Consider the following 12989-nt stretch of genomic DNA (forward strand, 5'->3'; position numbering starts at 1 on the left):
CCAAATGTCTCATTCGTTAATTTACCATATGGGACTCAGATTTTCTCCTGTGTAGTGGACATTATATTTCAGTGAATTTCTCTGAGATCTTACATGACACAGTCAAATTTAACACTCTTATGCATATGTTAATATTTTGTTATTATTAATTGTAATAAATAATGTATCTGTTAACAGGAGGTGTGTTATATTTAAATATATTAAATATGAGATATTATTATGAAAATCTTGTCAGTTATTATTATTACACTTGAAGAATTTAGATACAAAAGCCAAGTGCCATCTGAAATTTTCTTCTAAAATTAGCAGTTTTCTCAGCCTGTCATGTTCAGAACATAAATAACTGAACATAAATATAGTAGCCTGAAAAAAGCAACATTTTGAAGAAAATTTCAGATGGCACTTAGAGGTATTTTGCATCTAAACTTTTTTCATTACATGCTGCCCCACGAACATATTAATATGCAAATTAGATACAGTGTAGCCTATAGATATATTGTATATAATGGGAAAAACTTTTATGGCCATTTTATACACTGCATAATCAAGGTCTTTATACAAAGTTTAGTATAAAACAAAAATCCTGAAACCTAAAAATGTATTGGTGATTTAAAAAACAAACAAACAAAAAAACATTGTTATTGCCTATTCATGTCATTTTATTTATTAATTTATTTGTTTGTCTATTGATCTATATATTAAATTGAGTCCTGGTGTCCTCTATAGAGGAGAGCATTACATACAACATCATTCTACAAAACTGTTATTTTTCCATGTTTTCTTATGCTCTAAAAATCTAATGACATGACCAAATACTAAATTCACACACACACACAATTCTCACAGGAGGATATGATAAGAAAAAATGTGATTTATAATGACATAATGACTTATATTATTCGTTGCATTTATATTTGGCGTATTTTTCGCATCATGTTAGCTAGACTACATTCACAAACACAAACGATCTGAAAGTCATCATACAAAAGTACTGGAGTCCTTTAAAAAAGATTCAGGGTGTAGCTGTATGAATGCCATTACATTTTCAACAAAATAAAAATTAGACATGCACCATGATTTTCAGTATTGGGTTTCTTGATGTTTAATTTCAGGAAAACTTTCAAAACAAAAGAAAGAAATAAAAATAATAATGTGACGAATAATAGCACATATACTGTAATCTGTTCCAAATTGAAACCATTTGAAAACAACAGCCTACATGCCAAATAAAATAAATAAATGACCAAATAAATGGATAAAAAATAAATAAACTTAACAACTGCCCCCCATTTAAGAACAATATTTAAAATAATCTTTAATGCATAATTATAACTTAGGGATTCGTGCAGATGCAATAGAATACCCTTCAAGGTCACGGTTTTTCTCAGCAGCCTCCAGTGTCCTCCCGCTCTGGTCTCTGACACATCTGAGCACATCTGATTGGTCGAGAGGGCAAACACCCCCTAACTCTGTGTATTACGTCATAAGAGCGCGCCGTCCTGCTCTAGGCTTCTGCGGTTAACATGGCGGCTTACAGAAGCGCTGCAGGTTTTCCAAGAGTTCTGCATGCTGTTAAGGTAAGCGTTTGATATATAAAAGCGCTGCTTGCAGGAAAATAATTAATACAACGAATCTGCTGATATGTCAGAATTGTATACAAAGCATTGCTTTGTTCTCAGACCAAGCGCTCTGACTTGTCTTTAAAAAAAGATCCGCAAGAATGTTCACATGACTTGTCATGACACACGGACAGTTTGATTGATTCGTAACTGTCAAGTATTATTTATGAAACATCACTTGCTCCTCATAAATGTATGGTGTGTCCTACGTTTTTGTCGTTGAAGAAATCACGAGCAGATGTCTTTATCATTGATGACTGTGAACTCATGTCAATGTCAAAATGATTTCATGAAGTGTCTAGCTGATGCAGCTGTGCTGAACCTATTTAAAATACGTTTTCTTTGTGTTGCGAATATGTGTCAAATATTTCATTAAAAGATTCCTAATAGCAAATTTGAAAGCAGTTTATATTTTTGATTGGATCTAGTTTCCACTTTTATTAATGACTATCACTTAGTCAGATTCATTTTGCTGATTCAGACAATAAATCACAAAGCTTCTCTGTCCATTTTGAGCCATGCTGTAATATGAATTCATGATATATGAATTAAACACAAATGCCATTGTTGCTCAGAAAAATATTTAGACAATTTTATTACTGCCGTGATGTATACAGGTGCATCTCAGTAAATTAGACTGTCATGGAAAAATTCATTTATTTCAGTAAGTCAACTGAAATTGTGAAACTTGTGTATTAAATAAATTCAATGCGCATAGACTGAAGTAGTTTAAGTCTTTGGTTCTTTTAAACTGTGATGTTTTTGGCCCACATTTAACTCATTCAACTAAGAATATGGTGACATGCCAATCAGCTAATCAACTCAAAACACCTGCAAAGGTTTCATGAGCCTTCAAAATGGTTTCTCAGTTTGGTTCACTAGGCTAAACAATCATGGGGAAGACTGATCTGATCTGACAGTGGTCCAGAAGAGAATCATTGACACCCTTCATAAGGAGGATAAGCCACAAACATTCATTGCCAAAGAAGCTGGCTGTTCACAGAGTGCTGTATCCAAGCATGTAAACAGAAAGTTGAGTTGAAGGAAAAAGATGCACAACCAACCGAGAGAACCGCAGCCTTATGAGGACTGTCAAGTAAAATTGTTTTAAGAATTTGAGTGAACTTCACAAGGAATGGACTGAGGCTGAGGTCAAGGCACCAAGAGCCTCCACACATAGACAAGGAATTTACTGAACCACAGACAATGTCAGAGGCATCATAGCTAAGTAGAAGAAGAACTGGACTTGTGCCCAGTGATCCAGAGTCCTTTTTTTTTTTTTCAGATGAGAGCAAATTTTGTATTTCATTTGGAAACCAAGGTCCTAGAGTCTGGAGGAAGGGTGGAGAAGCTCATAGTCTAAGTTGCTTGAAGTCCAGTGTTAAGTTTCCACAGTCTGTGATGATTTGGGGTGCAATGTCATCTGCTGGTGTTGATCCATTGTGTTTTTTGATAAAGTCACTGCACCTGTTTACCAAGAAATTGTGGAGCACTTCATGCTTCCTTCTGCTGACCAGCTTTTTAAAGATGCTGATTTAATTTTCCAGCAGGATTTGGCACCTGCCCAAACTGCCAAAAGCACCAAAAGTTGGTTAAATGTCCATGGTGTTGGTGTGCTTGACTGGCAAGCAAACTCATCAGACCTGAACCCCATAGAGAATCTAAGGGGTATTGTCATGAGGAAGATAATCAAAAACAAGAGACCAAAAAATGTAGATGAGCTGAAGGCCACTGTCAAAGAAACTTCGGCTTTCATACCACCTCAGCAGTGCCACAAACTGATCACCTCCATGCCCCGCCAAACTGAAGCAGTAAATAAAGCAAAAGGATCCTCTACCGAATATTGAGTACATGTACAGTAAATTAACATACTTTCCAGAAGGCCCAACAATTCAATAAAACTTTTTTTATTATTATTTGTCTTATGAAGTATTCTAATGTGTTGAGAAATAGTGAATTGGCGGGTTTTTGTTAAATGTGAGCCAAAATCATCAGTCGGTGTGCACTTAATTGAATGAAAATCTGTGTTGTTAGTGGTGTCTTTCATGTTTCATTACTGTAACTGAACAATATGCTGGTCCTACAACCATTTCAAGTTATAAACCAGAGGTACCCAAACATTTTACTATGAGGGAACAAAATATTGAAATAATTCACCATTATGTCTATTTGTATTATACTTAAAAATAAAATGTATAATTTTTGTAAAATCAACACAACACCAATATTTTCTACATTTCAATGCAAAAGATAGATGGAGAATAAATAAAAATTAACCAATAAATGCATAAATCTCAAAACGATTAATTGGATCTGAAGAAATGCTTCAATGGAATGTTTCTTCAATGGCAAAGGTCATCAAAGGTCATCAGGTCCTGGTTTGGGCACCTCTGTTACAAACAGTTTCATTCAGTCAGTGGTGACCATCGTCTCTTTGTGTTTTAGCATGTCTGTTTTAGCAAGCAGAGATGCGGTGTTATAATCTGCCGGTACTCTACAGTATATGACCCAAATGAGAAGGTAAGTCTGATTATAAGAGTGTGTGATATTCACTGATGTTTCTCTTCTCTTCACTTGTGCAGTCTTGTTTCCTTTCCTACATCTTAGTGCATGAACACTGTACTGTGGTTCTGATTGTTGTCTGTCAGACTGTATAATTGGATCCAAGTGAGATCTTGAGTAAGAAAAACACACAAAAAAATAGCACTTTGTGCAGTATAAACTGTCTTTTGTCAATTGACTAGTCTTTTGTGTTGAATTAGGAAACCCTAAAGCTGCATTTACTTCATTGAAACTACAATAAAGACAGTACTATTGTGAAATTATTTAATTGTCTACAACTATTACTCCAATATTGTCACATGATCTTTCAAAATCATTCTAGAACACAGTTTTCTTTTCTGTTTTCTTTTGCATATCATTGCTATTTTTATTTTTATTGATTTATATAAAAGCATCTGCTAAATGAGTAAATGTAAAGGATTTGCTGTTTAAGAGACATTTCTTTTTATTATAAGTGCCGAAAAAAAGTTTTCGAAAGTCTGGGTTCAGTAAGATAAAACAAAAAACAAAAAAACAATTATAATAATACTTTTTCCCCAGCAAGAATACACTAATTTATATTCATAATTTTTAATTTTACGCACAATTTCTATTTTAAATAGAACACAATTGCTGACCATTAGAAAACCCAATCTTTTAACCATAGGCTGTGAACTGTTGCAGCATTTCCAGTAAAAATAAAAACGAATGGTTTGGTTCAATACTCAGAGTAATGAGTATTCAAGATGATGGACATGTTGATGTGTCTGGAACAGTAGAATGAGGTATGTGACCCTGGACCACAAAACCAGTCTTAAGTGTCTATAAGCTTTCCATTGATGTATGGTTTATTAGGATCGGACAAGATTTGGTCAAGATACAACTATTTAAAAATCTGTAATCTGCAGGTGCAAAATAAAAAATCGAAATACTAAGTTCTTAGCAATGCATACTACTAATCAAAAATTAAGTTTTGATCTTTACTTTATATCCTAATGATTTTTGACATACCCATACAGTTTTTTTTTGGCTATTGCTACAAATACACTCCAGCATCTTAAGACTGGTTTTGTGGTCCAGGGTCACATTTAGATATCCATAGAGGAAACAAGGAAGCCTCAGTTATTTTGACACGTATATCAAGGTCAAGATTCTGTTTGCATACTCTCTCAGCCTCTACGCTCCCAAAAGCCTGTTGCATCCATGTAGCTTTGATGTTTCATTCTCCCACAATCAGCCTTTGCCTGAAGCTGTGTGTGTGTGTGTGTGTGTGAGAGTTGGGAGATTGGGGGTGTAGCAATATGAGCAAATGGGGAAATATGCTTTGAGTTTAGGAAAGTGTTCTTGCATACACATGGCCTTAGGCTCATCTTGACACATGGTTTATAGGCAGACACTTCCTTCAGTTTTTCAATAAATTGTTTACACGTGGCAGACAACATTAGCAAAGCCTCATACTTTGATCTTTAAGGCACACTAACATCCACCTTAACAGTCAGAATCATCTAGATCTCCCACGTTTTAAACTTGTGAATGTTTAATGCACTTCGTGGAATAGATAACAGTAGTTAAGTAAATAAGTGTATATATATATATATATATATATATATATATATATATATATATATATATATATATATATATATATATATATATATATATATATATATATATATAAAACTACCTGATACGGTTTAATTGTGATCATCCAATTTTAAATTCATTTCTGCACTTAGAACTTGATCTCAAAGATCTTTATATCTCTTCTTGTCATCTAAGAAGCTGTGTGTGCTGAACGGCTTTCACTTACGGCTAAATGAGTTGAGCTTTAGTCAGTGTTAGAGACACACTCTGTGGACAAATCAGATGTGTTGACAAAACAAATGTCTTAATCGCCCTGTTCTCTTTTCCTTTCCACAGACCTTTGATAAAATCCTCATTGCAAACAGAGGAGAGATCGCCTGCAGGGTGAGTGAGTGTGTGTGTGTGTTCTTCACCAGGAACGTCCCTTTCAGTGTGTTTAAGGCAAAACATTAGATTTGTCTTAAAGCCATTTTCATTTCTAAATCAGGGTGAAGTCCTAGTTGTATGATCTTTACCTTTGGTACATTTTTACTACTATGAAATGAAAAACATTCATGTTCATTCTTTGTTTCCATTCATAGGTGATTAAAACATGTAAGAAGATGGGCATAAAGACAGTCGCAGTTCACAGTGATGTGGACTCCAGTGCGGTGAGAGAAATTAATATTCAGATGTACCCTAAAAAAGGACAAAACATTGAGGTTAAAAAGTCTGAAAACACATTGATTCAAAAACTAATTTAAAGCTGAAAATCATTCTCTTGTTAATTCTCATTAAATAAGACTCGCCTGTATTTTGCTGAAAGGTTAAGAGTTTCAGTAGGACTCGGCTGTCTATTCAGCAGATTTTACTAGTGTTACAAAGTGTTACAGTCTTTAATCCTTGCTCACCAGGAAGCAGTTTATAATTTTGGCCATAAAAGTCTCTGATGTAAGAGTTTATTCAATGGTTGTCATTATGTTTTAAACCATTCTGTTCTTATATTGAAATTAGCCTTTGGTGCTGGAATGGCATAAAAAATGAAAAACAAAAGTTTTTCAAACAAATTTAATGATTAAAAAAAAAGAGACATACGTACGTGCATGTATATATGTATATGTGTGTGTGTTTGTGTTTATACAGTATATGTATATATAAAATATACACACACATATATATATGCATACCTTCATGTTGTTTCATAGTTGTATGACCTATATTTTTTAAAGAATGCTGGTAAACAAAAACATTGTGCCATGTTTCCACCAAAATTACCTGGAAAAATTACTTTCACCCAAGACCTGTTGCTTTCTGTGTTTCCACCACGTTCTAAAGTACCTTGAAGATAAGGCAAATAGTCTAATATATCTAATACCACTGCCTCCTTTCGTTTCATGTAAACATGCCGTAGAAATGTAGTGAATGGGAACCATGGCTAAAACATACAATAAAACAAAACCAAATGAAATCCTGCGAATTGTGACGATATGTTGATGTGTAAAGACATGAAATATCGGTCTGGGCAAGAAACCAAACAGTTTCTATAAATTTTTACCTCTGATTGACGCAGTGTCCAAATTGTTAGAACTCTCCTGAGCGCTTTCTCAGCAGCAGGCGTGTGAGGCGTCTTCATCTTCTTGCTTTATAGCGGATCGCAGACTTATAAGTGTATTACTGCCACCTATCTCTCAGGTGGACTATTGACATTGTCTACATTCTCAATTAGAAGTGTCAATGGACCATTTGACCAAAACAATATAAATACTGTTCAGTTTCTTGCACAGACAGATCGTTTTGTGTTTTTCCTCATCAATGTATTGTCATGAGCTGCAGGGATTCATTTGGTTTTGTTTGTGTATGTTTTTGGTTTTTATTGTATGTTTTAGCCGTGATTCCCATCCACTTACATTATATGACTGACCGACTGCAACGGTTTCAGTAAAAAATCTCAGTTTGTGTTCTACTGAAGAAACAAAGTCAGCTACATCACGGATGCCCTGGGGGTAAGCACACAAACATAAAATTTTCATTTTTGGCTGAACTATCCCTTTAACAGAATTTCCAATTTCACGTGAACTATTAATTTTTCATTTTTAACTTATTAAAATTGTTATGCTGTTAGTATCATTTAATTAAAATTCTTGCATTAAATGAGAAAAATGCAAACTAGAAACGGCTTAATTTCCTTTTGGCCCCACTGTATATTATGTTTGATAATTAATTAAAACCTCCAAATATCAAAGAAGAGATTATTACAACAGCTCGTATATGCTGTACATGAAGACTATGAAGCATTTGAAATGAGTAAATAGATTGGCTAAAGCAGGTTAGTCATCTGGAGGCAGTCTAATATCTAAATTAGACCCCACTACACTTTTACAAGCCTTGCAAGATAAACCAAAGCTTGTGCTCCTCTCACCTTTATCTTTCCGTGGAGTGTAATCACTGTTGCCATGATTGATAGCTGTCAGTTTTCACCCCCTCCTCTTCCATATGCATGAGAGTCTGATAGAGGCAGTGTTTTAAACTCCGCTCGTCCCCCTGCTGTGTTCTGTGCTGGATTGTGGGAATGGTGGGGGGAGGTTAGAGGTGGGGATCTTTTGCATTTGATTTGCAGCTTCCAAAGAGCATCTAAATGAAGATGCTTAAACTTAGCAGTGGGGGATAATCTGGACTCTGTATGGGGGAACAAATTGACATTAGAAGTCCATATACTGACCCAGGGATTGATGTTGAAATATTTCACAAACACATTCCTAATGCAGAATCTTCCTTTCAACACAACTTTTTTCTAATATCCTTTTCTGAAACCCTATCAAAGATAAATTAATTTAGCGTTGAAACATTTTAACATTAAATTAAAAGCAAACAGGACCCACAGGCTGTCTCTCGTCCTCTCTAGTTTGAGTCTGTGCTGACAGAAAAAGAAGTTTATTAGGCTCCTGAAGCAAATGGCAGGGAGCCGTCAAGTTTTTTTTGTCTGCATTAAAAGGCTCAGACAGAATACTCATTAAACTCTGTGTCAGTGAAGACACATCTAGAGATTTGTCTGTGCGATGCAAAACCAGGTAGTGTTTATATTAATTTAAGAAATGGTTTTGGTAAACTAAAAGAATTTACAGTCCGTTAAAAACGTCCAGTTAAATAATCAGTTCTTCAGTAAGATGATCCTTAAAGTTAGAGGTTGCTGTATTTGTCTGCTTCAGTCTTTAGGGCTCATTTGAGTTTCTTGCAGACTCCTCGACCACTGTTTGCATGCCCCTCGTTAAATGTGAGGGAAAACGACTTTGTGTCTCCCTTTTTACACATGTGTGGAAAACATTAGCAGAAAAGCAGCAGTCGGCTAGCAAGTAAGTTTCAAGCCTCCCCTGTTGACGCAGTTGTCAATATTAATGCTTTCCCATCGTGAGGTCTGTCACTCCGTCAGATCAGTTGCTTCACACTGTGTGTGATGACATCTTGGCCATGCAAACAACTGACTGGTATTGTGACCAGGACAGTGAAAATAAGTGTTTAAAATGCAGAGTATTGGGTTCAGATCTGGTTACAATCATTATAACTCACTGAAAATCAGACTATGAAAAACAAAAACTAGAACACAAAATTAGTACACAATTTTTTTGTCCCCCATAAACTGTTATTAGCAGTATTGTATGTTTAAAAGCATTTTAAAATGCATTAGAAAAACATTTTAAATGCATCGGTGTAAAAGTACTTTTTTTGCTTGCTTTTCCAGAAGGTCAAACCATAAAGCATGACGATTTCCAGCAGACTTAATGTGAAATGATAGAAATGTATGCCTTCTAGGCAGTGTAAGTTTCAGTGGTTAAAAAAAATTGCCAAATGCATTCATTTAATACCTTTAAAGGGTAGTTAGAGAAACGTCCTTAACAAAATGCATACAAACATTTCAGTTCTGTTTAGCTGCCATTTAATAATGAAATAAGTGGGTCAAATTAACTTTTAAACATCATAATATAATTATCTTTTTTTTCTTTTTCTTTTTTAATTAAGCAGATTGTGTCAAACAAATGTTGTTTTTTCCCGTCTTTGCAGTTGCCATTAATAATGAAAAAAGCAGGTCAGATTGACCCTCAAAGATCAAAATTGAAATAATTTTGTACGCACATGCCACAACACATCAGTGTCGACAAGTTCCAGAAATGTTAATGACTCCTAAAAGAAAACGTCACAAAATGTGAAAAAATGTAAATAAATCTCAAGTAAACCAGTTTTTCCGACATGAGGACTTCAACAGTTTTCCTGTGTGTTTTCGTTCCCTCAGGTTCATGTGAAGATGGCTGATGAAGCTGTGTGTGTTGGTCCTGCCCCTACAAGTAAAAGTTACCTGAACATGGATGCTATCATGAACGCCATCAAGCAGACTGGAGCTCAAGCTGTGAGTGTGTGTGTGTGTGTGTGTGTGTGTGTGTGTGTGTTTATGGTAAAACACAGGGGATTCAGCACAGTTGAAGCCTAATCCATGTTGGTGTAAACAAGGTCATATATTATTAACATGGTGCCCTGGACAGTGTTATTATTTATAAACTGAGTTGATGCAATGAAGCTGTTAAATGTCTCCTGCATAACATGAATTCTATGGATGCATGTAGGTAAAAAAAAAAAAAAAATATATATATATATATATATATATCTTTCTCTCTTATAGGTTCATCCTGGCTATGGATTCCTGTCTGAAAATAAGGAGTTTGCCAAGAGACTGGTGAGTTTGCCTTTTCCCTGAAAGAGAAAGAAATGTGGATCTTTAAAGAAAAGGGATATTTAAATGAGTTTGTGTTGGAGTTGGGGGCAGAGTATCCCCTTCACTTATTGTTCTACATTGGCCAGTGTCCCTCCCACACACACACACATGCACACAGTTTTTGTAATTAACAGCTCGGACCCCCCAGTAGTAATTTAATTAAAGGTGTGAGTTCTTAGGTGAGAAGATTATTTGCAACCCAAATGAAGGCAGAAAGGCCAAAAGGGTCATTTGATAAAGAGACTCATTTCACATTCACATTCTTTGCTATATTTCTTAGAATTACCAGTTCTGATTTAAGTCCATTTACATGATATTGAGTAAACTTACATTACCATTCAATAGTTTGGGGTGTCAGCTTACCAAGGCTGCATTTATTTGTAAGATATTACTATAATTTAAAATAGCTGTTTTCTATTTGATTATATGCTAAAATGTTTTTAATTCCTGTGATGCTAAGCTGAGTTTTTTGTCACTCCTATGATTCTTTAGAAATCATTTTGATATGCTGATTTGCTGCTCAACAAAAATCTTATTGATATCAATTTTAATAGCAGTATTTTTTTTTAGAAACCATCTTAAATTTTTCCATTTTATATTAATGCATGATTATTTGATTTGCAGAAATTTCTACACTTTTGAGCAGTTTAATGCATGCTTTCAGAGTAAAGGTATTTCTTCCAAAAAAAAAAAAAAATATGTCGTACTGATCCCAAAACTTTGATTGGTAGTGTAGGTGGTTGATATTCAATAATACCAAATAGAAAACAGCTCACCCAGAATGAGCTGATAATTGTTTTCCTATAGAATAACATTTAATGGGGACTGGAGTGTTCAGGCTTCATAAAGGACACACAATGCATCATGAGTTTTACACAAACTTATAACAGCTTCATACCAGTCCTCTGAATTCACACAATGGCTTTTTTGAGAAATAGACCAAATTCTTTATTGATATTCTTCCCCTCTAAAGAAATGTTGAGTGCTAAGAGTCAAATCTGGTTTTGTCTGTCATTATTCAGACCAAATCAACCGATTCATTAAAAAAATGCTTGACTCCAAAAGTGCAGTTTGTTTAAGAATTAGCCATTGGTAATCTCTCGTAAACCCTCATTGTATGGCTTCAGAAGACTTTCATAAAAAATGCTATGGACTACTACTACTACTATTTTTACATTTATTGTTAAACAACATACAGAATATTATATAAAAAAAATGTTTTCCATGGAAGAAAGTTTTTTTTATTTTTTTATTATTTTTTTTGAATAAACATCATTACAGTTAACAAATGTTTAATAGAAATTCATTTTTATTTTGGTGAAATATCCCTTTAACCCATGTGCCCCAAAATAATGAAGCCAAGTGCATGTGCCAACCTCCAGCTGTGCCTTACTGTTGCCATGGCAACTAAACCCAGTAGCTACCATCTTTTTTTTAACCCTTCAATCGATTCTGACTAAATAAGGGCATGCTTCGTGTCACTGCGGGCCTCAAACACACACCGAGAGTTCGCATGGGGCCGTCACTCGCTTGTTTTGATCTAGACATTTTAGCTTTTTTTAGGATTCCAGATTTCTTCTGCCAGATATCTTCTTTCTGCTTGGTTTGCCGCATTGTAGAACAGAGAAAAGATGAACAAACGGAATTTAAGAATAGAGATGAGGGAAGACATGACTCATTTTTTCTTTCTCTCTGTTTCCTTGTTACTTTTGTCCACAATAGTCAATCGTGGTTATTTATTGTCCAATCTCTGGTGCGTGTATCATGCGTTACGTGTCTTGCTCTCTCTAGTGTAGTACGAGGTGAGACTCTCCTGGCAGAGTTTCCTGCAGCTGCGCTGATGTGCTCGCTAGATCTGCTTTGATATAAATCAGATTCAGGCAGGAGGGAAACACACATGGGGCGTCGTCACAGCAACGGCGGGCTCACGTTGATAGGTTGCCTAGAAGTAGTTTTAGATAAAAATTTCAGCTAAAAATGAAAAATAAATGAGCTTTTTTGGTGCGGTTTCGAAGGCTTTCGATAGAACATCATACTGGTAATCAACAGAGCCTGTTAAAAATTAAACAGCATGTCAAAATAAGTGTTAAATATTAAGCAGTCAGGGACCTGAATCAGCTCAGCTGAACCCAGATTTGTTTCATGTCTCTTCAAGGTTGTCGTCTGCATTGATGTAAAGGACACCTTTTGATTTGACTGTTATCCTGCAGTGAACGAGTCACAATCCATTTTTTTTTTTTTATCTACATCAACTTTGAGGAAAATCTGCCTAGCAACTAATTAATAGAAGCAGTTTTTTTTTTTTTTTTTGCGGAACTGCATTTTGGTTTATAGCTCATTAGAATAGAGTAGACTGTGCATATACCCCAGAAAACACTTATTTCATGTGACCCCTTCAGTTTAGTTAGCTTTTGTTTATATTTTTTGTTTGTTTTATTTATTGATATTCTGTTTTGTTTAGTGGCTTTTGATGCGTTTTTCTTGTTTATTTGTTTGTTTGTTTG

General features: G+C 35.0%; 1 protein-coding gene across 1 annotated transcript in view; it reads left to right on the forward strand.

Moving 5' to 3' along the window:
• Positions 1-1481: 1481 nt before the first annotated feature.
• Positions 1482-12989, forward strand: part of pcca (propionyl-CoA carboxylase subunit alpha) — a 43535-nt gene continuing 32027 nt past the window's right edge. The window contains exons 1-6 of the mRNA XM_026204342.1: positions 1482-1577; positions 4065-4139; positions 6081-6128; positions 6326-6394; positions 10009-10122; positions 10393-10446. Coding sequence (XP_026060127.1) covers positions 1524-1577; positions 4065-4139; positions 6081-6128; positions 6326-6394; positions 10009-10122; positions 10393-10446 — 414 coding nt within the window. The 5' untranslated portion in view covers positions 1482-1523. The remainder of the gene's footprint in view (positions 1578-4064; positions 4140-6080; positions 6129-6325; positions 6395-10008; positions 10123-10392; positions 10447-12989) is intronic.

The sequence above is a fragment of the Carassius auratus genome, chromosome 26 (assembly GCF_003368295.1).
Source record: "Carassius auratus strain Wakin chromosome 26, ASM336829v1, whole genome shotgun sequence".
Classification (NCBI taxonomy): Eukaryota; Metazoa; Chordata; class Actinopteri; order Cypriniformes; family Cyprinidae; genus Carassius; species Carassius auratus.